The following is a 26,958-nucleotide window of genomic DNA, read 5'->3' on the forward strand; positions in this document are numbered from 1 at the left end:
TCAGAGAGAGGAATGGAGCAGTACTCAATGGAAGCTGCATTTAACCCTTTCAGTGACAATGCAGGAGAGGCACTGGCTCCCTGAGGAGGAACCCAGGAAACCTGGCAGTCAGGGGCAAGCCAGCAGAGGTGAAAGCAAGCAGACAGTTTCCCCAGAGTAGGTTAACAACACAAGCCTACCTCCAGTGCCCACAGACAGCTCCAAACTGCAGCCCCCTCCACACTCCCAGGCTGCAAACCACCCCCTTTCTGCAGATCAGCCTAAAGCAAAGCCAGCTGGTTGGGTGCTTAGCTGCCCCTAGTGATAAGCACCCAGACAGGCTCTGATCCAAGAGATGTGCTGTTTCCCCTTGGAAACTGGTCAGCATGGCACTCTTCAGCTGTTCCTTTACTGATGGTCCAGCATCAGTGGGCTTTTTCACAGCCTCCTCTTCATCCCTTATTCTGTGTGCCTTCGTTTCCCACAGACATCTCTCAGTAGATGCAAGGCTTCATATGCAGTGAAATAATTGATTTCATGCTCTGTTGACCATGTTGCTCACAGCAGCATCAGAGATGCTGAAAACATGACAGGCTTAGGAACTGGGCAGGAAAGGTCCTCTGAGGAACGCCAAGAGGGCGGGTCCAGTGCATTGCTCTTGTCCACAACCTCTAATTACACTGGACAGGCTGAATCATTCTCAGACAGCACTGCAGCAGGCAATATTTGGGCAGAGCAATACAAGAGCAAGTGATCTCTGCTGGGAGTTTTCTGCCCTCTATTATGCCCAAGGGGGAGTGAAAGCTTGTTCTCCATAGGTACCAAAGGAGGGTTCAGGAGTTACAGGAGGGAAGCAGTGGCAGCGTGCAAGAAAAGTCGGGACACAAGAGCAGTGTGTCAGGGCTGAGAGAAGCTGGCAGCTGTGCAGATCTTAGATACAAGACCTGAACACAACACAGTGGAAAAAACCAGAGGACAATGATATAGATGAAATATGAAAGCAGCTATGGAGAGGTTGGAGCTGCACAGGAGAAGGAGGAGCAGCAAAGAGCCACCATGAATTGAGATTCAAATGCTGAAAAGCAAGAATGAAGATGAGGCTGTGGGAAGGAAGAGATGCAACCAGGGAATAAGGAGTCATAAGCTGCAGCCATGCAGAAGCAAGGATCAAGGACATCTGTAGGAGCATGGCATGGCAGCCATTCAAACTGACTAAATGCAGGTCAGCAGAGGCTGCAAAAAAACTCTTGTCCTGAGTGAAGGATAAGGGCTACCTAGGGAAGGACAAAGGCTATAAAAAGCTCACATGCAAATATCCAACTATCTTTCTTTGGGAGCTGGCGAAGAGAGGCTGAGATCCCTGTGTTCTTGCAGCACCCTCTCACAGGTTTTTTCCCTACCACACGAAATTTGATTTCATTCTGTACTGAAAAACCATCAGGGGCAACTGCTGGGCTGGAGACCCCAAGCTGCTGATCTCTCACCTCGGGCAATGCTGCCAATGAGATGAGTGGAGACATTCTTGTTGTGAATCCGCCCAGATGTTTGGTGTAGAATCACATCTCGAACAGGGGCCTCACTGGGGAAAAGAGAAAGACAACAGGGAAAAGTTACAGAACCACACCTGGGACTGTCTCAGAACAATTTCAGGAGCACTGTATTCCAAAGCTTTACAAATCCAGACAGTGCCACAGTTTGTGAACAGGTTGAGCCCTTTAATGGTAAAGGAAGAAAATGCATACCACCCCAGGTATTAAAGAAATATACCAATTTTTAAAAACACAAACCCAGAATGATTTCATGCATTAAAAAAAAAAAAAAAAAAAAAAAGAGCTCAAAAGAACCCCCCCAAAAAAGGACAGTTTTTGTCATTACTGTTAAAAAAGCCTGGCTGCTTTTCTCTCACAAAGTATCTGCCCAGACTGAACAGTTTGGTGACAGACTACATCTGGGCCTGGCTTCTGGCTAACAGGTACCATTTCACTGAGTTCTCTAAGACATCAAAGAGAATTACCTAGGTCCTCTTCTGCTGCAGTTTTTTGTGTCTGCCTTGAAGTCTCACAGAACAGCACAGAAGCACCCAAATTCCCCACCAGGGTCCTTCCAGCACCAAGAGAGTAGCAAGCACCTCACTGCTCATCCTGGTTGCTGTGGCTGTGATTTACAACCACAGCAACCAGGATGAGCAGTGAGGTGCCAGGGGTCTCATTAGGAAAACTTCCAATTGCCTCATCTGCAGAAAACAAGTGAATGAGCCCAGTTTTATGCTGGGCTTCAGGTGTATTTGGTTTGGCCCAGTCTCTCAGCTGTTACCCTGCAATCTGATGACCTTTCTCTGGAAATCTAGGCTACTCACCTTAGCTCCCAGTAGTGAGGAACTCGCAGGGAGCTGGTTTTGCCACTCTCCTTGCCCAATTCAGGAAGAGAGTGGGATACAAGGAAAGCAGCAGTATTCATCTTTGTGACAGAGACATGAAGAGTGTTCATGGAAGCTTGGGTGTAGGCGGGTTTAAGTGATGAGGTGCCAGCAGCACAGCAGGCCACTGAAGCAAGGACAGTGACAGCACCCCCTGCTCTGCAGTGATGTGGTGGCACCCCCTTGTAACAGGCATCCCCAGTGGCATGTGCCCACGCAGCCCTGCAGGAACACCCTCACCTGCTCGGGGCAGACCCGTCCCTTCCCACGGCCGCGTCCCGCTGCTCCGTGTCCCAGGTGCACAGCAGGATGGCATAGCCACAGCCTGGCTGGGACACCATCAGCTCTGGTGAGCCATCAGGGCCTGGGTTCACTGACAGGCTGTCCACCTACAGCAGCAGAGAAAAAACACGGATAGAGTCAAGAACTCCAAAAGGTTTACAGTGCTCCCTGCAACTAAATTTGAATGTGGCAACTCTTCTGATAGAGCTGAGCGGCAGCTGAACAGATTCAGCTGGAAGCAAAACATCCAAGTTCAGTAAAAGGCTGGTTCCCTACCTAAAGCCACCTTAAAACAACACAAGTACTTCCCACTAATGCTCTCCCATCAGGAAAAAGCAACTGCTTCTCAGACCAACTCCCAGCTGTACAGAAAAATCACTGGGCAAATCTCCTTTCAGGCCACTGACATGACAATTATTTTGTTCATAGGACTGAGATTCTGTGCTTCTTCTCTTGAAAGTACCATCTCTTGAAGACTGTATGACAAGTACTGCTCTGAACATCCTTTTTCCTTACCTGACCTTCTAGAAGCCATTTCTTCAACAGGATCAGCTGCCCAGAGACATGGTCTGGGTTCTCTGACGAGTCCTCCCAGCGGAAGGCACGGACCACCCTGTCAGTGTAACCCACAACCAACTCACACTTCCCATCTCCATCTGCAGGGAAAAGCAAAAGTCAGCCAGACTCTCTCAAGCCCTAAGAGCCCAAAAATGCAGAAACCACTCTGCTGGTTTCTATAGTTAGCATCCCTGAGGACCCCAACCATAATGAAAGCTTGCACCTCAGAAAAATTCTGAAGTTCTTGTTTCTCCCTTCCATGACTTGGCTATGGTTTGTTGGAGTGTCAGTTTCAGCAGGACAGCAAGTCCCCCACATCTACTCTCCCCACTGCCTCACACACAAACTCCTTCACCCTGCATTCCCACCCCAGCTCTGTGGCTCACCAATGTCATTGATGAGCATGACCTTGGTGTTGGCAGGAATGTGCTGCTTGAACACTGGCTTCTGCTCTTCTGCCCCTGCCAGCTCATGGTGGCCTGAAGCATCTGGGTGTTTTGAATTCAGAGAAGTCAGGTCAAAAAGATGAAACCAGCCTTCTGCACTCACTGCCACCACGAAATTCTGTGAGGGAAAAGAAAAACCTTTTAATTCTTCCTCTTTTAGAAGCTGCAGAAGCTGTCCCACAGTAGGGCAAAGGAAGACACAAGAGTAGATCGATCAAGATCAATGACTGCTACAGAACAGGAGGTTTTTGGCCAGCACATGAACTTCTCTGCTACTGGCAGGGTCTAAACTTCCTGTTCATCTTTGTCAGACTACAGTATTAAGTGGATATGAGTGCAATCCTCAAACAATGTGTGGCTTTCTCAATGCCCACGTCAGCTCTGCCCCCACTAGAGGAAACACAGCTACAGTATTTCGGGCAGGGTGCCTGAACTGGGACCTTTGGACTCACTGGTCCTGGCTTAACCCCCAGAAACAGCAGTCCAGCAAAAGGAGTCATAGTAGACCCAGTGGAATTTGCTTGGGAGTCCAGACTATTCCATGTCCCAGTCTTGTTTAGATGACCTTAAATGCACACAGCCAAGTGGCAGAAGGACCACAGCCCACAGCAGACATCAGCCCAAGAAAGGCAAAAGCCACTGAGCAAAAGGAGCAACCCTCAAACCACTAAAGGCTTGTGGTGCTCTCACAAGGGCACACAGAAATCAAAAGTGCTCTCTGAGGATGGATTGGATGGATTTCCTTGCTCTCTGAAAGCCACACAAGGCTCACAGAAAAATACCAGTTACATATAAACAGGAGAACAGTTTAAAAACAGTGGTGCTAAAACTCTGTGAGCAAAGGCAGACCCTGGAGAGACAGCACCTGCAATCTGTCCTCCTCTGTCACACTCAGCCCATGACATGACCCTAATCTCCTGAACACCTCCCACATGCCCTACAGACACAGCTGTAGGGAAGAGTTTGGCTCCTCTCACCTTTCCTTTATTGCACACATCTCCCACACGGACACATGTGAGCTGCAAAAGAAAACAAGGCCATCCATGAGAAAAGGCAACCCAACCCAGCACCCTGGGATACACCTCTGCTCCTCTCCCATAAAGAATCTCCTGAACTCCTAACAGGCTTCTGAAGGACAAGGACAGCAGAGTCAAGGGACAGAAACACAACTGGCCAGAGTGCACAGAGCAGGGTAAAGGTGGGACAGAAGCCCAGTTTCTATGTTTGTCCATTAATTTGCTCATCACTTCCAGCCCAAGGGGCTGTAGGAAAAAGTGGGATCTTGAATAATTACATGGAAGACATCAGAATCAGTTCTGGCTGCCATTCCTCTCCAGCCTACATATTCCTAGGCAAAGGACAAGGATAGCTGGCTGCACATACACCAAAAGGCCCAACCATTTAGAAAATTTGTCAAGAACTGACCATTCCTTGGCAAGACCGCACAGCCCAGGGCTTGCTGTCGTCATTCTTGTAAACATAGAGCTTCCCATTGGTGTCTCCCACCACGAGTTCATTCAGCTGTACAAGAAAACTGGGTTAGTAGGGAGAAATCCACACTTACATTAACAGTAAAAATTTCAGAATTCATAACTAAAAATCATTCTGTAGGAAGAAGCCGCAAAACAAAATGAGTTAAAGAGACAATCTTGAATCAAAATGGAAGGTCTGGGAAAATATAAAATCTCTAATTTTATTCTTGCAGATAAAAGAGATGGAGAATGGCTCCTTAGAGCATCACCCTATTACCCTCTGGTTCTCCACTCATTGTTTCAGAGCTGTTTTAACATCATGCTTGGATGTTAAAACAATCATCACTATTCCATCTTCCATCCTTCAATCTAGATTGACTTGAATCACCTAAGGAAGATGATGGCAATGACAAAAACACAACCATCCAGGAAGAGAGTGCAAGAACACAACAGATTTACACAAGATGTTCAATCTCACTGCTGAAGGGGTAAAGGGATTTCAGAATGGTGATTATTTCTTTAAAGATTTCTAAAAAGAAGATTTCTAAAATCACCAACCATCCATGCTGATAAGCCTATCTCCTGTATCATGCTTCTGTGTATTTCAATGGTGTGCATTTCATAAGCCCCTGCACACCTTACCTTACAGAACAACTTTTTATGGGGAAATCTCTTTAATCATCCACTGCATTGCTAACCATGACACTTCCCAGGATAAGGTTGTAAAACACCTTGACTGTTGAGGAGAAACAGCAGACATGTAGCTGGCTAAGGTACCCTCTTCCTGGCTACAGACAAATCAAAACCAGCCATTTCAGGGGATAACAGCAACACTCCCAATGCCCACTCCAAATGCACACCAACCATTTCAGGAGCTGACAGCAACACTCCCAATGCCCACTCCAAATGCACACCAACCATTTCAGGAGCTGACAGCAACACTCCCAATGCACACCAATCATTTCAGGGGCTGGCAGCGACATTCCCAATCCCTCCATCACACGGGTCAAGAGACACCGAGACTTGGCTCTGCCCTGTTTGTGATCCCAGCAGAGCACACCGCATCCCCACCGCCGTGACAGGGGAGTGTCTATGAAGCACAAGCGAAGCTCCCCTCAGGCTGTGCACCACCCAGGGCACGGGAAATAGCGAGGGAAGCCCTGACCCGCTGCAGCCTTTGCAAACATCCCCTTTGCAGGGGCACGCCTGGTGGCTCTGACCGGGCACCCGCCAAGGCCCGTGTGTGTCCCCGGGGCTGGAAGCTCCTCCCGGCACCCGCCCCGGGGCCGCACAGGCCGCTCGGTGCTTCCCCCAGCCCCGGGCTCTCCCCATCACCGAGGCGGCCCCGCGGGCACCCCAGCCGGCCCCACCCCGGTCTCCGGGCTCGGACCGTGTCGTTGTCGGCGTCCCCCAGGCAGATGGCGTGCGGGAAGAGGCTGCCGGCGAAGTCCAGCGCCACGCACTGCACGTAGCTGACGGAGCGCATGGCGGTCGGGGCGGCCCGGGCCGAGGCTGCGCGGGCCCGGGCACGGCGGGAGCGCGGGGCGGGGCGGCCGCAGGGCCCGCCCGCCGCCCAGAGCACCGCGCTCCGGAAAGGATTTACACACGCAGACACACACGGCTGTGGGTTACAAAGTCAGGACTGTAACTGTTTATTTTAAGCATTGTTTTTTTTTTTTTTTTTTTTTCTCTATAAGGACATACATAACGAAGTTTATAGTTGAAGTTTACATGCATGACCTCACTCACAAATACCTGTATTGCCACCTTCTGCCGGCAACCAGACCCACTTTTAAAGACAGTACGGAACATCCGTTCAGCTGCCTGAACAGGGCATGTTTAGTGTCCTTAACAGATTTACATTCTCAAACATTTCATAGGTTATGTAGTAACAACAAGGGCACAGTGGTACTTTCAAGACTGCTCACATTTAACAACAGATGCACCATTGACTAGATTTTTTTATAGATGTGCCACAGAAATCACTTTTTGCTTTCAGAAACATGTACAACTATCATGCCTGTAGGAGATTTTTGAAAACTGCTGTTCAACAATTACAAACTTCTCATTAGGACTTGGCTCTATGCTTTAGCAGCAAAACCAGTTTAAGCCACAGAGGCTTGTATTTCCAGGAATAATTAGCAACAAATCAAGGTATTTACGTGATTAATAAGTACTCTGGCTTGGCATTCCTGTCCCCTTTAACTTTTTCTAGGTCTATAAATCCCTTCTAACCCCAGCAACACATTCACAGCGTTGTTTCCCACAAGAGGGGGTACTGCTTTGGTATAAATTTTTATACATACACGAGGCTGTTACTACAGTCAGAGCTCATGAAAATCACCCCCATTACCTGGCAACCCCAAGGCTTTATTAGGCAAATGAAATCAGCATTTCCTTAAGTGAAGTGACCTCCCAAGCATCTCTCTTGCCTCTGTCCTCTCCCACCCACCCCATGAGATTCAGAGCACTGCAGCTCCCAGCTCTCTAACCACGCTCCAGCCCAGCAGCAGGTGCTGAATTTGGGGCAGAGCAGCGCTCCAAGCAGCCCTTGCTTGGTGACAGTTCCAGGGCCCAAGCTGGGCTGGCACTGCTGCAGGACAGGTAGTGGCACTCCCCCAGGCCCCACGAGCTCAAGTGCTTACACAGTACTTCTCCTTCAGCAAAGGAGTCCACGAATTCACATTGTATTACATGTTAGAACAGGGATACTCTCTGCAATATACACACAAATTCCAGCCCATGGCATGCCATGCAAAGACATCTTTCTCACCATTAAAAAGTCCATTTATTTTAATCTGAGAGAAACAGATTTTCTACCTTTCTTCTGCAGAGCAGGCAAAAAAATTGCCCCTTCTGCCCCTGTCTCTGAACAGGACACTGGAGATGCTGAATTTAACACCACGTGATAGCATAAACAGCTGAGTTTGAGTACTATGTTCCATGCCTTCAGACAAAAAAAAGCCCACCCCAACCAGAAGCCCCCACAAAATTCAAAAGCACACCCACCCCCAAACAAGACACACACACTGCAGAAAGAAGCAGAATACTGAGTAATAGCTTTCTTGTGAGATCTGGGTAAGCAGACATTAGAATCACTCAGGAGTTTGTAGTTCATTAAAAGTATTTGTAATATGTAAGCCATTATCCCTTACTTTCACTTCAAAGCCAGTCACTTTTAGATGTATTGGTTTGTCATTTTTGTTTTGTTTTTTTTTTTCCCTCTGGTCCAGTTTTATAATGTGGTGGGGTGAAGAGGAAGGTAACAATATGAACATAGAACAATCTCTACGCATAGGTTACAGACTTCCTTTATGCAGTTTCCAGCAACAATTTTTCCCTTTTGCAAATATATGGATATATACTGTATAAAATGTCATGGGACTATTTCATGGTAATAAACAAACAACAGAAAAAAAATAATCAGGACACTGGCTATGCAGACAAGAAAACACTGACCAAAGGACAGTATATTCTCTCAATTCTGTGCAAATTCCAATAAAAACCCACGAAAAGTTCTGTTTTCTTGAGTTTAATTGGAGCTTTATTACTTAAGCTGTGACTTCACAGTCTTCACCTTCAGCAATTTGCAAAGAGGAGGCATACAAGAAAGGCTACAAAACTTAATGGAAGGGACTCCCTACTGAACAAGGGGAAAGAGGGCAATCCCAAGGCAGAAGAATTGGGAGCGCCAATTTGTTCTTAAGTCTCGCATGAGGACTCCTGAAAAAAGATGATTACTTGAAGCAAATCAAGGAAATAAATTTAGAAAGCAAAACCTGGGATTAAAGTAAGCTGGAACCAGAAAGGAAAACACCGATGACAAATCGGGGACTACCGACCTGTCAGCCTCAGCTCTGTGCCTGGGAAGATCAGGGAACAGATCCTCCTGGATGCTATGCTAAGGCACATGGAGGACAGGGAGGCAACCAGGGACAGCCAGCACAGCTTCACCAAGGGCAAGAACCATCTGAGCAGCCTAGTGGCCCTTCAATGATGTAGTGACTCCACGAGTGGGCAAGGGAAGGGCTACAGGTGCCATTTACCTTCATTTCTGTAATTTTCCTTCTCTCTAAATTGGACAGAGGTGGATGCAGTGGGGGGACTGTTTGATGGATAAGAAATTGGCTGCACGGTCACATCTACAGGCTAGTGGTCAAGGGCTCAGCGTCCCAATGGACACCAGTGACAAGTGGTGTCCCTCAGGGGCCCATACTGGGACCAGTGTTACTATTACCTTGGTTAATGACATGGATGAAGGAGGAGAGTTCACCCTCAGCAAATCTGCAGGTGACACCCAGCTGAGCAGTGCCCTTGACACACCTGGAGGACAGGATGCCACCCAGAGCGACCTGGACAAGCATGAGAAGTAGGCCCATGTGAAACTCATGAGGCTCCAAGAAGGTCAAGTGCAAGGTGCTGCACCTGGGCTGGGGCAACCCCTGGTATCAATAATGACTGGGGGATGAACAGATCCAGAGCAGCTCTGCCAAGGAAGATCTGGGGGTGCTGTTGGATAAGAGGCTGGACATGAGCTGGCATTGTGCACTCACAGCCCAGAAGCCAATTGTAACCTGGGCTGCATCCAAAGTGGCGTGGGCAGCAGGGGAGGGAGGGGATTTTCACCCTGTACTCTGGTGAGACCCCAGCTGGAACAATGCATCCACCCCTGGGATCCCCAGCACAGGAAGGACATGGACCTTTTGGAGCAAGTCCAGAGGAGGCCCACCAAGATGATCAGAGGGATGAAGCACCTCTCCTTATGAGACAAGGCTGAGAGAACTGGAATTGTTCAGCCTGGAAAAAAGAAGGCTTTGGGGTGACCAAACTGCGGCGTTCCAGTACCTTAAAGGGAGCCTACAAGAAACATGGAGAGAGACTATTTACAAGGGCAAGTAGTGACAGCACAAAGGGCAATGGCTTCAAACTGAAAGAGGGCATGTTAAGATTAGGTATCAGGATGAAATTCTTTACTCTGAGGGTGGTGAGGCACTGGAACAAGCTGCCCAGAGAAGCTGTAGATGTTCCATCCCTGGAAGTCTCCAAGACCAGGCTGGATGGAGCTCTGAACAACCTGGTCTAGTGAAGGGTGTCCCTGTCCATGGCAGGGGGAGTTAGTACTAGATCTTTGAGGTCCCTTCCAACTCAAGCCATTCTATGATTCTATGAAAATGCAAATAAACCAAGCAGAGTAAATCCAGACAGAACCCAAACAGTAACAGAGGCTGAATTAATAAATAAAGTCACTAGGATTAAGCCAGATTTATGCTGCCACTCAGCTTCTTGAACAGCCACATAAAGCTGTAACTGACTGTGGCATGGTGGCTTCAGCCTCTGCTCCCTTGAAGCCACTATCCAACCAGGTAGAAAAATAAAGGTCTAATTCACTGGAAATTCTTTCATTTACAAAACTAATGGAATAGGGGTTTTCTTATGCTTCTGCTTCAACTTCTGATTTATCTTCAACTCCATTCTGCGCATCTTTCATTTCTGCATCTTCAGTGTGGCTTGTCTGGAGAGTAGCAGATGACTAAACAGAGAGACAAAGAAAAAATATTAATACATTATACAAAATTTACAAAAAATATTATTATACAAAAAATATGTAGCAAAAACATTGTTTGATTCTTATTATTTGGAAAGCTCATCTACCCTGCCAGTCTGAATTAAGATATTATTACCTTCAGCCAAAAGAAACCAAAAATTTCCATGGATCTAAGAAACCAGAAGCAGTGCAGAGGAGGCCAAAATATAATACTGGTGTTAGGTGGTTATGATTCTTAATGTGGCCTGCACCCACTTGCCACACAACACTTTCTTAGAAGTCCTTTAAATGAAATTCATTTATGAAGCTTCTGCAGGAACTGCTTTTGCCCTGCCTCAATATTAATGTCATTAATTTTCAGCCACTGACATGGCTTACCCTGACCCAACTTGTATGAGGCACACTAGCACTCAGCATAAGAATTATCTTTGTTGGACAACTAGGATTTGTGAAGAGACACTTCAAACTCAACAACAGGGATTTGGATGTGCAAGAGCTAAACTGGAAGAAGATATGATCTGGCAGTGTGGCTGCTCTAAAGCCCTCTCCTTGAGCATCTTCCTCATAAAAAGGTGTGGAAGGCAGAGCCATGAGGTCAGAGCTCCAAGGCCAGCTTTTACAATAGGACATAACCAGCACATCCTGACCTTACAATAATTTTCAAGCACAGTAAGGGGAAGTAAAAATGTCTTGGCTTGCTCATCTCAAAACCTAGTGCAATGGAATTTTGCTATTCCACCTGTCAGCCCAGCATCTTGAGCCATCTGTTTTATGATAATCTTAGATGAGAACCAAACAAAAACCAGCAAAATCTTAAGCATACAATGCTGGGAGAGCAGAATGGGGAGAAGGGGAAATGGGCAGAATCCTTACATCAATTTGGCTGCAACACAAAACCACATTTAAAAGAACATTCATGCATCAAAGGTCAGTTTTTCATCCTTAGACGCATTCCACAAAGCACACAAGAGTTAAGTCTTCTCTCCACAGAAAATATGTCAGCTACCAATCCTAGGCTTAAGATAAGGTGATAAACACTCTGACCTTCAAAAATTCACACTTTACATATGTGAACTTTTCAAATTAATGAAAGGAACTACTGATGCAAGAGTGGCTGTTGAATTTAACAGACTGTGTCAGGAGCATCACAACTGCAGTCTCAGCTATCTTCTTAGCAATCAGAAGACATTTAGTAAACAAACTCTCTTCTCCACAACTTTGAGCTTCTACTACACCACCACTAAAGAGACACTGTTGGAGCTAGGTAAAGCAACACTACAAATGCAGTTACAGGAAAACAAGCTTTTCTTGCAAGGAAACCACCTCAAGACTGGCCCAGGGAGTAAGCATCCTTTACAGTTTATAGTACCATCACTCCCATTTTATATAAAACCATACCCATTTAAAGCAAACCAGATGGCTCAAAGGAAAAAAAAAACCCAAAACAGCACATTGCGCATTCCCAAGATCATCTAACTGGTTGGGAAGAATACACCAGAGCAGTGGCATCCAGGCCTGTATCAGCAATACTGTGTCAAGCAGGATCAGGGCAGGGATTGTCCTCCTGTACTTGGCACTGGTGGGGCCACACCTCAAATCCTGTGTCCAGTGTTAGATGCCAAACAATAACATTCCATTTATATTTGGTTGGAGTCCAACCTAAAACATTCTACAACTTCAAACTGATGCTATCCCAACCAGATAGGGAAATTGGAACTAAGTGCAATGTTTTTCCAATATCCCAGTCTATAGTGCAAAGATTATGAGTCTGCCTTTTGCCAAGAATGTTACAATATTACTCCAATTATCTAAGAAGTTGAAGAAAGCTCAAAGCTTTTGAAGTTGTAGTCGGTATAGCTTGTTTCAGCAATCCACTCTTCCTACCTCAACAGATCCTGCTGTATCCCACACCTAGTGTAGGAAGCTAAATTCCCAGCAGCTGTGCCAGCTGAAAGGATCCTTCACAACAGAACCTGACAGCTGGCAATTAAATCCTACAATTTCAGAAATGAAGATGCCCAACAGTTGCAGTATCTTTATATTTTGAGATTTTTTTATTAAATTAAGATACTGTGTGACTTTACATCACTGTGTCTAGAATACTTTCTTTTATGCTCCAATACACAAGGACTGTTGACATCAGGATGCTTTAGCCAAAAAGAGAAGAGAGAGTGAAGCATTTCATGTAGGAAATTGTCAGCTGAGTCTGAAATGGCTGAACTGTCAGGATACACTCATCTGAGGACAGCATGCCTCTGGAAAGACTCAATGACACAGTTAACCAAAGGAAATTATGTACCAGTATCTGGCAATTTTATATGTTCTCCATGCATATTCTGGAAAGGTGAAAATAACCTCATAAAATACAAACTTCTGTACTCCCCACTGTTACTGAGGAAATTTGAGTCTGACATAAATCCCAGATTTGTCAGAGAAGTTACAGGTTCATCTAGTCCTTCCAGACCATCAGATTTAAGTAAAAGAACCAGAAGCTTTTCTTAGGATATGTGATTCTCACCAGTAACCTGAAATGTCTCTTGGTAGCTAATACAATCTTGTTAGAACCTGTACTCACATACTGCCATTATTAACTGAACTAGCATTTACTAAAATTCTAGTGAAAGCTTATTAAGAAAACCATCCACACAGCAGAATAATCAATCTTGTGACAATCCATAATCTATCTGTGACATTTGTAATGGAGACTATCAACCACATCCTAATGTCTCCATGAGAAGCAAGATGGTGCTCAGCACCCTCTGTAAGACAGACACAAGCTCTCACTAGATGGGCACCCCAGGCACCAGAACAGCCCATTCTTTGCAACAGATTCTCGAGGAATAGGTGCTTTTTTCTCTTCTAGAACATTGTCATGTTTGCACCTCATCAGTTCAACTGCCTTCTGATTAACATTGGTCTGTGGCAAATCCAGCTGAAATAGATAAGAGCTTTCTGTGCAATGGTTGGTACTCCTGGTTTTCCTGTTCAAACAAGATGGCCTAATAATTTTGACTGTTGGCACTCTGAGTTCCATCCCTGCTCCCCAAAGCAGTGTTCTACTTGAGTGTTCTTGTGCTATAATTATCTGTAATAAGAAGCAAGGTGAGTACCTAAACCACTGTTCCTTGTCTAACACATGACACCACCTCCTGTCACGTTCAGAGTAGTGTTACTTACCTTCAAGTCTTTGTCTGCGAGCCTTTGGAACATGTTGGCGTACATCTTCTTCTCCTTCTCATGCTGCTCCCGGATCTTCTGCTGACAAGTCACCAGCTGCACTTTGGCAGCTTTGTTACTTGGATAAAGTTGTATCACCTTCTGGAAATCTGCTCGGGCCAACTCAAAGTCATTGACAGCCAAGTGAGCTTCTCCCCGCCGGAAAAGGCCTTTTTCATTGTTGCTATCCAGTTCTAGTGCCTGCATTCACAAAAACCAAAGCCACATTCAGTAATTATTTTTCTTTTATAAAAATTATAAGCAGTCAGAACATCAGTGACTGCTAGGAACTGTACCTTCTGATGTAGGCTTATGAGTCTTGTCAGGGCTTACTAATAAAGTCAGTGGAGTACAGTAGAAGTACAAAGAGGAATGAATATAGTAGGCTATTCGACAAGAGAACCAGCAAGTCTAAGATTTAGTCAGGGAGTAATCCTGCTCTTTGAAAGACCTCTGCCAACACAACTACCTTCACCACATTTCAAGTGTTCCTTATTCCTAAATACTTGAATATTCTCAATGTAGCAGCAAGTTAGTAAAAGATGTTGAAAGGGCACTAATTATGAAAATAATCTGTTGCATATTTTGAGCGCACTAAAAATTCCGTACTACCCAAATGACAGCTGGTAAGAAAGACCAAACACCACATTGGCCTGTTGTCCCTAAAAAGTTTAAAGCAAGACAAACTGTCAGACTGTTTGTGCAGTTTAAGAATAAATCAACTCCCACTACCTTGTTGCAGTTCTCCAAAGCCTGGGAGTATTCCTTTAGCTTGAGATGGCACATAGCTAAGTTAAGGTGGGCAGCAAGCCTCAGGCTTTTGGCTTTTGATTCCTCCTCCTCGGAGAGTCCCGACTCGTGCTCCAGCCATGACACAATCTTCTTATACTGTAATGCTGCCCGCTTGTATTTGCCCTCCTGTAAACAAGGCAGCTCAATTATCACAAAGCTCATCATAGGAACTTTTATCTCCCTCTTGACCCTTTTGCCTGCCTTGAGCAATACATCTAAAAAACCCCATTTGATCAAAAAGTAACGTCTGTCATCAAAAATACACTACTTCTGAGAGCCATTCCTGCACAGGATCAGAAAATCTTTAGGAATACTTAACGGGTTCCCCACTAGAGCTAGGCTATATATGCCAGCATTGATACTTCACTGAACTCCTACCTTTATATTCAACTTTTGATGCAAAAATAAGGGAAGATGGGGAATTCTCAACATGCAATACCAAGATAATAGGAAACTCTTCCTTTAGCTACTGAAATTGTTTTCAACAGCTTCTCCACACATCTCTAACCAAATGAATGTTGTTCACTTATAGCACTGGCCCACAGCAGGAACTGAAATACTGCACACCCTACAGTGTTATCTGTAGACAGAGCAAACAGCTCTACCAAACAGCTCCCTGCAGTTAGTTCTTTGGATAATCCAACCGAGTTTCGTTTTTTTTAAGACACATTCTCCTTCAGCTCTCCCTGTAAAATCTCACGGAATACAATGAACACCACTCAGAAATTACAGAAGCTGTAAACATCATTATCAACTCATGACACGGACCAAGAAATGCTATTATTACTTGGGTACTGTAACTTACCTTGAAGTACTGAGTGCCCCTCTCCTTCACGATAGAGCTCTGTTCCAACTTCTCATCTGTGTTCATTTCCCAGGACTCCTTAGCCTACCCAAACAGGAACAGTTCCAGTCAACTTCAATACAACTTCTAGGGAAATCAAGTAGCTATGTTGTTTCCCACTAAGAGTATGGTTGAGATAAGCCTGGCAAAGCAGAGCTTTGCACTGCTCATGGAAACCAGCCCAGAGCACGAGAGATGGCAACAGACAGGAACACAGAAAGAATAAGGACCATTTCAGCCAAGAGCTCCCAGCACGTCAGCATCATCTCTGGCAACAGTGGCCTTCTTGTTTCACATCACCATTCAAGGATTCCATTGTCATCGTTTAAGCTGCACTCCCACTTCTTCCCCCAGCCTTGGATCTCTTTGGGATTTCATCTCTTGCTCTCACCTTTTCAAAGCTTTTGAGTTTCACTTCATACTGCAGCTCTGCATCTGGAGGGATCTTAAATTTCTCATTCCCAGCACTTCCAAAACCATAGCTGTAAAACGGGGGTGGGGAGGGAGAAGCAAAAATTATAAATAAGCAAAGAGTTCAAAACTATCCATCGAGCTATATTTGCTACATAGGAAGAGGGAGACAAAAACCCCATGCAAATTTGGGATGCACATAAATTATTATTACAGACAAAGGCTTGAAGAATTCTAGATACAATTCTAAAATTAGCAAGGACAAGGTAGAAGAAAGTAAGAGAAAGCTAGTATTGACTTCATTAATCTTTTAGCAACTCATATTATTTTATTAGTTTTTTAGTTAACTTTAAGGAAAAGCAAGTAATTCCTTTATCAAAAAACAGCCAAACCAAAACAACCAACTTTCAAATTGCCACTACTATGTTTAATATTTATGGTCTGAAACTGAGTGTTGCATTCAGAGCACCTGTATTGTAGTTCTATTCTTAGAAAAGCAAACAGAATAAAGGCCAAGATTAGGTGAGCAGCTGTACACTTAAGACACTGCTAACCAGCTGGTCAACAGGAAATGCTTACAGAAAGGTACTGCTATGCAATTCTAGAAAGAGCTGCATATTAGCAGGAAAACCCTCTAGATCAGATTGCTTTCCTTTTCTGCTCCCATCAGGCTTAGTTACAGCTTAAAAAAATTAAATAAAAACTGAAATAAATTAAAGTTTAATGAAAACAATCTGTGCAACTCCACTTGTTTCAGATGTGTTCTCACTGTAAAGAGAAAATTCTGCCTATATCCAAGTCTACATATGGACTGTTTTACAGTAATCACTAATGAAGAGGGATCACAAAAATCCAAGTTTGAGAGCAACTTTTCTCAAAAATATTTAGAGGTCAACATTACAGAGACTTTAGTTAATTTTTTCTGGACTGCTACTGCTTCACTATGAAGTGGCAAAGCATGATACTTCTCATACATCAAATTTTGGGGCTGATCCAAGTTTTTACCACAGCGCTGAAAAAAAGCTTAAAGGCATTATAATGAAGTAGTTCTTTCTTGCCAGATGATTAGTATAAGCCCTTCCTGTATCAAACACCAGAAACAGCATACCTGGGCTTGAGATAGAACACAGATTCCTCTGATTTCTCCATTTTTTGAATTGCTTTCTCCAGCCCATGAGGAATATCGAAGTTTTCACCTTCTCCAATCTCAAACCGCAATTCCCGCTTGTCAAAAACACGATCTCCGTGTCGGCCTTCAAACTGGACTGGTAACAAAAACCAGGACAGCAGAGAGAGAAATCAGAATGCATCTATGTTTGGCAGTGGGCAGTACCCAGGAGTGCACAGGGAGCTCCATACAGGCAGGCAGCACACACACAAGTGCCAACGCCTCCTCCTGAACAGTCTTTTCCCTTTTAGCAGCTACCTATGGCGTGGCAGCTACTGGAAGCAAACAGAATTTCTGCTGTTCAACTCAACAACCACTATTTTTTTGTTGTTCATTTAAGTGTTTCGTTTTTCCACTCTGACAACAAGTGCCAGAATGACTTCCCCTTTTGTTCCTCAGCACATGGAAATACTTTATGAGACTCAATCACCTTTTGTCATCAGATAAGCACTTCAACAGATTTAGTATCACCAGAAAACAGAGTTGGTGTTGGAAAATGTAAACCTTGCTAGAAACAGGAGAAGGAAAGCTTACTCTAGGTTGTTAAGTTACTTGGTACAGAACAGAGAAGCCATGTATTCCTGTCCCTCAGGACATGCAGTTGTAGGCTGTGAAAAGGTTCTGTCATCCCTCACTGCAAATCCATTCACTATTTATGTAACAACACACTTACTCTCTACAAGTGCATCCTCATTGGGCCTGGAGTAGCCCTCTCCTTTTTTACGGATTCTTCGGATGATGCCACCATCTTCTTCATCAGTGAGGTCCTCCCCCTTGAACTCAAAAAGTTCTATCTGTTCAGGGAAGAAAAGCCTTGCATTTATTCTTATTAGACCAATTCAGTAACTCACAGGATTTATTCTCCAGAGATCTTTGAAACTTATAACCCTCTGCTGCAACAAATTGTTTTAGATTTTTAAGAACTAGTGCTCAAGTAGGAGACAAATATCCAGTCTGAATCTTCACATGCCTTCCCAAGTAAATGTAAACCATAGTTTCAAGTGGGAGTAACACAACAACACAGAAAAACAGTCTAGTTACAAAAGGTACTTTCCTTGCTGCTATGAAGTGAAGGGAAAAAAAACCATATCCTATTTTAGAGTAAAACAATAGTGAAAACTATTCCCAAGCACAAAAAAGCAAGTCATTATAATCGGCATTTTTTAGACTACCTCATTAAAAAAAAGTACAGAGCTAATGCTGTGGAGGCTTCTGACACTGGACTTGAGATAACTGGAATGCAAAAGGAATTGAATATCCACCAGTACTTCCACATTTTATTTTAATTGATACCTAGTAACAAATAATATTCTGGTCTTTCTTTTCAGTCAGTCTTAAAAAAGTAATTCCTGAACATCCTACTGATGACCATACAGGTGTGTGTACCTCCCCCCTTTTTTTTTCCCAGCCTAAACAATACTATTCTATGGAATAATCTAGCAATCCACTAATATTGCTCAGCAAAAGTAATCACGAGAAAGAAAAAACAAAACCACTACCAGATCAAAAAAGAAAAGAACTTCCAAATCAGAGGACATGCATTACTTCTTGTCATATACAATGCTGGTGTGACAACACAGGTACAAAAAATCTCTTAAGATTTAAGAGATGTAAGTTCTAGAGGGTCTTTTGTAATGCGACTTATATGAAAATTCGGTATGGGAATAGGCACTTGCAAAAGGACCCTGCTGATACTGTGTGAAGTAATAAAAAGTAAACCTAGGTAAAAATAAAAGAGTGGAAAGTTAAAGAGACTTTAGCTGCTTGAGAGTCATACTAGCCAGAAACTATTGCAACCTAGTAGAACTTGGGAAAATTTCCTGGATCTAATTTCCAACCCACACCCCCAGTCAGGACACACCCAGCAGCACTTACTTGTTGCAGCCAGTGAGCCTCAGGCTATTTTGTTAGGAAAGCACAAAACTATCACAGGCAGCTTTGGTCCTTTCCTTCCTCCCCTCTTCCCTTCAACCTAACTGCCCAGGCAGGCATGAGGGGATATCAAGACTCAGGAGTGAAACAGTACTTTTATCTAAAAGCACACCCAGAAAATGGAGGGACCAGACTGGCAGCACCAAGAAAAGCCCAGTGGGAAGTGAATAACCTGGGTGACCGTGGGGGATGGACTCAGGAGCAGCCTGATGGACCAAAGCCCATCTTGCAGTTCAAACTTTTATTTATCCCACTGTAAGGTATTACCTCTTGCTGAAGGACAATACAAATTTCTCTGCTTTCTGCTGTCCACGTGCATCCTGTGTAGTAGTGCTAAGCCCTTAAGAATGCCCCACTGTGCTGCCTAGGTAGAAGGCCTTGAGCTTTTAGCTTGCATTTCAATCATCAGCTCAGCCCTGATTACAGCTGGTATCACTTGCATAGAAGCACACAGCACTCCAACATGGGTAGTTTGATCCAATACAATTAAGCCATGAATAACATCAGACTTCTAGGTAAGAAAATGCTCTTTGTGAACAGCTCTACATCATACTACTTTTCAGAAATAATGGTCTCAATTTTGATGCAAAGTGAGTAAATGTCATCCCTTAGTGGACACTACCTGCTAGCAATATTTTTTTAATCCTTCACACAGAACATATCTTTAATCCTATTACTCACAGGTCCATGAAAAAAAAAAAAAAAAGAAATGCAAATACACTACCCAAATGCAAAGTAAACTCAATATCCAGTTATATGAAGGCCCGTGGCACCTGGCCTGTATGAGCAATGGAGTGGCCAGCAGGACGAGGGCAGTGATTGTCACCCTGTACTAGGCACTGGCGAGGCCACACCTCAAGTCCTATGTTCAGTTTTGGGCCTTTCAGTTCAGCAAGGACATTGAGGTGCTGGAATGTGTCCAGAGAAGGGCAACAGAGCTGGTGAAGGGTCTGGAGCCCAAGTCCCACGAGGAGCTGCTTGAGAGAGCTGGGGGTGTTTAGCCTGGAGAGAAAGAGGGGTCTTGGCAGGAACCTTCTCACTTTCTACAACTCCCTGAACAGAGGCTTTTGCCAGACGGGATCAGTCCCTTCTTCCAAGTAACAAGTCACAGGACAAGAAGAAATGGCCTCAAGGTGCACCAGGGGAGGTTTAGAATGGATATTAGCATTAGAACAGGCTGCCCAGGGAAGTGGGTGAGTCACCCTCCCGGGAGGTATTTAGGTGTAGATGCGGGACTGGGTCGGGTTAATGGTTTAGTGATGGACTTGGCAGTGTCAGATTTATGATTGGACTCAATGGTCTTGAAGGTATTTTCCACCCTAAATGACTTATGTATAATTTACCCTTCTTAACAGATGCTCATTGCTTCCAATAAAATCTAAACGGACTTTCAGTCTTTGAATAACTCCATGAGCTATTTTCACCTTTCTCAGATATTAGATAAAACATTCAATCTCAGAGCAATCATCAATTTTAAAGCTTTTCATATGCCCCCAATTGTAGGATTCCATTCCATTGATTAAGTGCTTTACAGCAAAGTAATTTTAAAAATTACATTTAAGAGTCTGCCTTCTCTCAGGCAGAATTTATTTTGAAACAATTGTTGGCAAACTGAACTGTTTCAACAGTAAGAAAAATCCATCCTCTTCAAACCCTGTTGAGACTGTCAGGGTATGCTTCAGAACAGCTTTAATGTCATCCTACATGGAAAAATCAAATACAAGTCTCAGCATTCTGAGCAACCATTCTCACTTCTGAAATAACACACAAGAGACAGCTGCTGTTTCCACCCCCCTTGGTGGAAGGAGGTGGAAGATGTGAAGGAAAATTGCTTTTAAGGTCAGTAGGAAATAAAATCTCTCCTCTCCTGGTGAGGCTGAGAGACACCAAGGATAAGTGGCTCCATGCTCACCAAGAGATGCAGCTCTGCTCCAGGAAAGCAGCTGGCCATGTGAGTTGTCAAACTGGGTTACCCAGCTGCCAAACTCAAGACTGCCCAGTCTCCACAGGCACTGAGTGAGTGCACAGGACTTCATCTATGGGGGCAAAACTGATCAGTGTAGCCTGGATGCACAGAGAGACTTTGGCAATGAACCAGCAACCTAAATACAAACTGGTTTTATGGGGCTTTAAGGCAGATTGAAATGCTCAGTTCTACAGAAAAGGTTCATAATTGCAGGGCGGTTCAAATATTGTATTCCAGCAGTTTACATGGGGCAATTACCTCGTTTCTCCCTGAAATAGCTCGTAAGAGGTAATGTTAATGTAAAGAAAACACAAGTTAGTATAAAAATATATTATTGAGGGCATTAATTGCTCTTCCTGTAGCTGAAAACATTTAATACATCATTACTCTATTTAATATATCATTACTCTGAGTGTTATGAAGTGATTAAAGATTTTAACCATTCAGTCTATCACTATTTCAAGTCTGCCCTCCCAGCCTGCACTTACTGCAAATCACCCAGTAACTGCAAAATTACAACTCACCACTGAAGATCATTCAAGTGTTTTAAAAAGAGAAGGGAACCTGAGCCATTACAGAGCAATGGCAGCAAGACTAAAATTTTGTCCATGCTACCCAAAATGGAACATGTTATTTTCCTTAGAAAATGTAACAATCCTGTTTTGAAAGGATATTGCCTCACACCTATTTTCAAGCATACAGTTCTAGTGACCATCTCTCACTTACCTCAAAAATCAGTGTAGCATTGGGAGGTATCTTTGGAGGGCTCCCAGCTGAGCCATAGGCATATTCTGGTTTACACGTAATCCGACAGATTTCACCAATCTTCATAGTGGCCACAGCAATGTCCCATGCTTTGATCACCTCACCTGTATAAGTCAAATGCCAATCACACATGAAAGGCATGATCAGGTGAAACTGAGCATTATCATTTTTAGTATACAAAAGCTAAAGCAGCAGAAATACTGAAGAACTTGTGCTCACTCTCATTTATGTACATCAGTTTTAAGCCTAATCAAATCCTGATGTTTCCCAGGGACCCAAATTTGGCCCAAACATTTCTTCAGTCCAGGTGTAACAACTCTTTTCACAGAATAACAGAACAGACACCAGCTGAAGTGCTTGGCACAGTCCCAAGTGTGAGGAAGTAACAATAAACTCTTCCGAGAGGAAGGCCTTAGGGTGAGAGATTGCCTGCTCCTGTTTTGAAAACAATCCAAACCAACAGCCTTTTCTGTTCATACTTTTATCAGCTGGCAAAGAACAGCACCAGTGGTAACTAAAAGTTACACACATTTGTAACAGAAAGGGGGAAGAAAGTAGTAGCATTCCTTTGAAAGGGAAGAAAAGCTGTAACAAACTCCCCTCTCTTGCTCAAGCTGTCCTAATTGCTGCTCCTCTTGACTCATCAAGCAGACTTTCTATTAGTCTTGTGTTAATAGGTACACTTAATATCATCTCAGATTGAAGTACAATTAATTTACTTCTTTTTAAAAAGGAGGTATTATCTATTTTTTAAAAAGAAGAAGGTAAGAAACTTCCAGGGAAGAATACAAGATTGAGTAATAAGATTTGCAGAAATAACGATGCTCAGATTTTCAAAAAATGAAATATTTTGATAATGAAGAGATGCCCTGCTCAAAGACTCATATTTGGGTTAACTTGAGAATTTTGTGGAAAAGAATGTGTTTCATCATAAGACAGCTGCCTCTGTGTACCCTGTCCCAGTACCTGGTCACAATTAAGCACTCCTGAACTGAGGTCTGCCCCCAAAAAAAACCCAACCAAAAAAATGCATATTCTGGCTATTTAACTGCCCCTTATATCTACGTTTCAGGTCAGATTTGTTCTCCTGGAGTACTTTGTCTGAGGCCTGTGAATTCTTCAGCAGGCCTTTTAAGGGGCTACACAGTTCTCTCATTCACAAAATCTCACATTCTGATGGGGCCATTCTAAGAGAATACAAGTTTAAGAGAAAACAAGTTTAAGTGGCAGTTTTGAAAAGCAAAGGAGCCACACAAGGAAATCCCGTCTCGATTATTACCAAAACTGATCAGTACCAAACACAAAATATTACCTTTCCCCAAGTCAAATGAGAATTTGTCTTTTCTGTCCAGACTGGAGTCAAATTTTGTGCCATCAAGAAGCCACCCCGTGTAATGGACGGTCACCTTATCACCTATCATCGGAGACTCTGTCCCACTGCCTTCTCTCTTGACAACCTGAGGAAAACAGCAACCAGCATTAACATCACAAAAATCAAGCCTGCCTGCCCACTGGACATGAATCACAAATACCTAGATATGTGGTTACCATCCCTGGCAGACAAAGGATTTGCAGGTTTCTTTCAGTCACCTGGAAATGGACTGGCTGCTCTTTCTGCAGATTAGCAGCGCTGCAAATGCAGAACTTCAAGATGGCTGTGCTGTGATACAAGAATTTAACAGGCAACAGTTGTGATCAGCTTACAGATCTCTGCATTAGGCAGGGGTTTTTTCTTCTTTACTCAAGCATTTGCCTCATCACCTCTCTATCGTCATACCCCAGTTCAGTGCTCTAGGCAAAGCACTTAAGAGAAAAAGGTGGTTCTTTACCTGCAAAGTCTTTTCCAACATGTAATCTGAAATTATTCGAGTTAAACCAGGCACTTTAACAAAGGTTAGCAGTATCTCACCCCAAGCAGGTTAGCTCTATCAGCCTACACAGTAACACTTTAAAAATTATTTATTGCAAGAATTTTGTCTCCCCACAATTCTGACACGGATTGTCAGCACCCTCGTCTCACATACAGCTACAAGGGTTTGCTTTTCTTCTTAGGGAGAAGAAAATCCCCAGCCTGCCCAGCAAGACAAGTATTAAAGGAATCTATACTATCCAGAAAGTGGGGACAATCTATCTGGTGTTTATTTGAAGCATATAAAAAATCAGAGAATAATAGTGACATATCTCATATGCAAGGATATGAGACCTTGCCCATAACAGGATTCCTGAAGTTCAGATTTGAATTTTGAATTTTTCCCAATATAGATCAAAACCAGCTAGCCCTAAGTCAAAGTTCTGCATTATCTTAGCCAGGCAAAAGGGGACCAATGGAAGACCCTATTTGCTTGCATCATGGAGACCCGGAAAACATTCTGTTATAGAAGATAAATATCTATCCAAGGGCAGTTACAGGGCATCCCTCCTTTAAATGTCATGCTTCTATAGCAATCATGTTTTTCACTGAATGAGGCAGACCTTTGGGAGTCTCCTCACAAATTTCAGTTTCCTGCAACCCACCACTGTCAATCTCCCACCATCCCTGCGACTGACTATCCAGCTGATCCATCCAAAACCAAAGCTTCACCACCGACAGCTTCTGTCAGACTAACATGCTGAGAGCACCTTACTGAAAGCCTAAAACAAAAAATACCCCCACAAACAAACAAAACCTAGAAAAAATCCTGGCTGCTTGTTTTTTAAGGAAAGGATGCTCAACCAGAAAAGGGACGCCTGACCTCATACAGCACACCATCCCTTTAACCCTGCACCAGCACCACGGCCTTTATTAGCATTACAAAACCAATCTGTGATGTCTCCCCAAGGAAGGCAAAAGTTCAAGCAAGCACTCTCACAGAGATAAGGAAACAGAGAAGTATGAGAAAAGCACATGAATCAGGTAAGCAACCTGATCTACATCATGCTTAGTAGATGCAATTTGCAAATCTGCATAAAGTAGATGCAAACTAGCACTTGAAAGCAGCCAGTATGATGTAATTTTGAAAAACTATGTTTAAAGGAAATTTACTAAACTTCACCAAATGCTATATTCTTGCAGTGCCATATCAAAGTACTCTACAGTAACAAATATCTTATTTTCATTACTGATACAATTTATTATTTTGCATTTGTTCCATTTTGAAGAGACTGAAGTTTCACATGTGAATATGGAAATACTATTTTCTGTAAGGTTTGCATTTCCTTTTCATAAGAAACAGGATTTTTCAGCTCATATGGCATTTCAAACGGTTTATTTCCAAACTTAATTACTTATTCTAGGAATTGTGCAAGTATATTCGGCAATATCAGGTAAAAAACTGTGGATTCTATTCTGATATACAGCTAATGAGCAAACAAACACACTCCTGGAATCACTGCAACAATACCAGTAAAATTGGTGTAGGTTAGTTCTGATTTCAGCACATGCATTTTGCACTCCAGCAATTACGTAAAAATAAAATCTATGAAGGCTGGACTTTGTGACCTCTACAGTATTTTACTTATCATGTCACAATCTCAATTTTTGTTATTTTCACAACCTCACTTCGTTTGCTAGTATTTTCTACTCCCCTCCTCAAAACAAACAAAGAAAAAACGACAGAAAAACCAACCCAAAAAACACCTGCTGCTTCTCCATCATTAAAAAGCAGGTACTGCATGAATCGGGCAGACGCCACTGCCCTTCTGCCACGCTCAAGGCATCTGGGCTGCGGGAGACCCGGGCAGCCATGCAGATGAGAACCCTGACCTAATACTGTACTGTGTGCAAAACCCAAAAATTCTCACCTAAACATGCTAGCAGGAAACATGGAAAAGCAGAAATATAGCAGCCAACATCTTCAATCTGTTCCCTTAATACTCTCCTGAACAGGAGACAGCGCCTCCGTAATGAACCCAGAATTCAGAAGGCTCTAAAGGTTAAACCCAGAATTTTGCCTTTGCTGTGTCGCCCCTTTCTTCTCCTGAACAGCATAACTTCGAAATTTTACTGCGGCTGAATAACGCTTCTAAATAATCCCTGAAGTTTTTAGCAGAGCCTAAGGAAGTTTCTAGAGATATGGAAATAGGCAACGTCTGACAGAGGAAGTTCGCACAACTCCCCCTCACGGTATAAATCCCGCTGCCCTTATCGCCTGCCTTCCCAGTACAAAGGAGAGCAGCCGCTCCGCTTCGGCCGCGCCGGGGACCTGCTGGGGACCTGCCCGGCCACCCGGGGCCCTGTCCGGCCGCCGGCCCAGCTGCACCGAGGGGCGGCCAGGCCGCTCCGAGCGCCGGACCGCGCACCGCGGGCCTGGGGGCGGCCCGGAGCCCGCGCCCTGAGGGGAGCCGGGCCGGGCATGGCGGGGACGGGCACCGAGCGCACGTGCCCTGCCGGGGCTCCATCTTTAATTCCCGGCCCCGGACACGTGCTGGGGGGGCGGGGATGGACCCGGACCCCCACAAGCCACGCTGCGAGCCGGACAGGGAGCCCGGCCCGCCGCCCCTCCCGCATCTCCCCCTAAACGGCGGAGGAAAGCCCAAAAGCAAGGGAAGCGCCTTTTCGCTGCACAGCCCCCCCGTGACCCCGAGCTCTCCCGGCGGGCAGCCCGGGCTCCGGCTGGCGCCGGGAGGAGCGGGGAGCCCCCGCAGCCAGCCGGGCAGCGCTTGCGCAGCCGGGGCGCGCTCCCGCCCTCCGCCGCTGTTGTTTAATCGCCCGCGCTGCGCCAGCCCTGCCTGGATACCCGGGGACCGCCTCGGCCCCTTCCCCGCGGGGCACACAATGGGCCCGCTAGGGCCAGGGCGCCCGGGGAGCACCCGCTCGCAGGCTAAGAGGAATGCCCCCGCTCCCCGCCGGCACAGGGTCCCTCCGAGCTAGTGCGGAGGGTGGGGATGGGGAACAACCGCCCTGTACCTTGAGAACGCCCTCATCCTGCTTGGGAGTGATGTCCACCCCTTCCAGGGGAGCCCCGTCCGCTTTCATCTCCTCCGCCGTCATGCCGCCTGCCGCTGCCACCTCTGCGCAGGGAAGGGCCGCCTGGCGGGCTGGGTGCTGCGCTGAGCGCCGGGACGAGGCTGCGACACCGCCTGGCTGCGCCTCCGGCTCAGGGCAGCGCGGGTGGGGGCGGGCGCCGCACGCCTCCTTCCCTGCTGCTCTCGCCGCAGCGCCGGCCCCTGCTCGGCGAGGAGGAAGGG

The 26,958-nt window shown here is 44.9% G+C and overlaps 2 protein-coding genes across 2 annotated transcripts in view; both read right to left on the bottom strand.

Moving 5' to 3' along the window:
- Window positions 1-6,710, bottom strand: part of ITFG2 (integrin alpha FG-GAP repeat containing 2) — a 30,643-nt gene extending 23,933 nt beyond the window's left edge. Inside the window, exons 1-7 of the mRNA XM_005494540.4 lie at window positions 6,544-6,710; window positions 5,107-5,202; window positions 4,659-4,700; window positions 3,622-3,799; window positions 3,194-3,333; window positions 2,636-2,784; window positions 1,464-1,558 (exon numbers count right to left, since the gene is read on the bottom strand). Coding sequence (XP_005494597.2) covers window positions 1,464-1,558; window positions 2,636-2,784; window positions 3,194-3,333; window positions 3,622-3,799; window positions 4,659-4,700; window positions 5,107-5,202; window positions 6,544-6,639 — 796 coding nt within the window. The 5' untranslated portion in view covers window positions 6,640-6,710. The remainder of the gene's footprint in view (window positions 1-1,463; window positions 1,559-2,635; window positions 2,785-3,193; window positions 3,334-3,621; window positions 3,800-4,658; window positions 4,701-5,106; window positions 5,203-6,543) is intronic.
- A 1,619-nt stretch (window positions 6,711-8,329) lies between these two features.
- FKBP4 (FKBP prolyl isomerase 4) lies at window positions 8,330-26,929 on the bottom strand. Its single transcript, XM_005494539.4, has 10 exons — window positions 26,678-26,929; window positions 23,105-23,249; window positions 21,754-21,896; window positions 17,803-17,923; window positions 17,070-17,226; window positions 15,942-16,032; window positions 15,512-15,595; window positions 14,647-14,832; window positions 13,876-14,115; window positions 8,330-10,683 (listed from the first exon to the last, which is right to left on the bottom strand). Exons 1-10 carry the CDS (start codon window positions 26,759-26,761, stop codon window positions 10,585-10,587), a joined length of 1,350 nt encoding a protein of 449 aa, XP_005494596.1. The 5' UTR covers window positions 26,762-26,929; the 3' UTR covers window positions 8,330-10,584.
- Between the last annotated feature and the right edge of the window lie 29 nt (window positions 26,930-26,958).

This window comes from Zonotrichia albicollis, chromosome 2 (genome assembly GCF_047830755.1).
Source record: "Zonotrichia albicollis isolate bZonAlb1 chromosome 2, bZonAlb1.hap1, whole genome shotgun sequence".
Taxonomy (NCBI): Eukaryota; Metazoa; Chordata; class Aves; order Passeriformes; family Passerellidae; genus Zonotrichia; species Zonotrichia albicollis.

Excerpts from the sequence above, each read along its gene's own strand:
- FKBP4 (XM_005494539.4), bottom strand. The coding sequence starts at position 26,761 with ATGACGGCGGAGGAGATGAAAGCGGACGGGGCTCCCCTGGAAGGGGTG. Across the intron at positions 14,833-15,511 it reads GGGGCACTCAGTACTTCAAG|GAGGGCAAATACAAGCGGGC; the intron begins GTAAGTTACAGT and ends CCTTGTTTACAG. Across the intron at positions 14,116-14,646 it reads CTTTGGAGAACTGCAACAAG|GCACTAGAACTGGATAGCAA; the intron begins GTAGTGGGAGTT and ends TTGTGAATGCAG.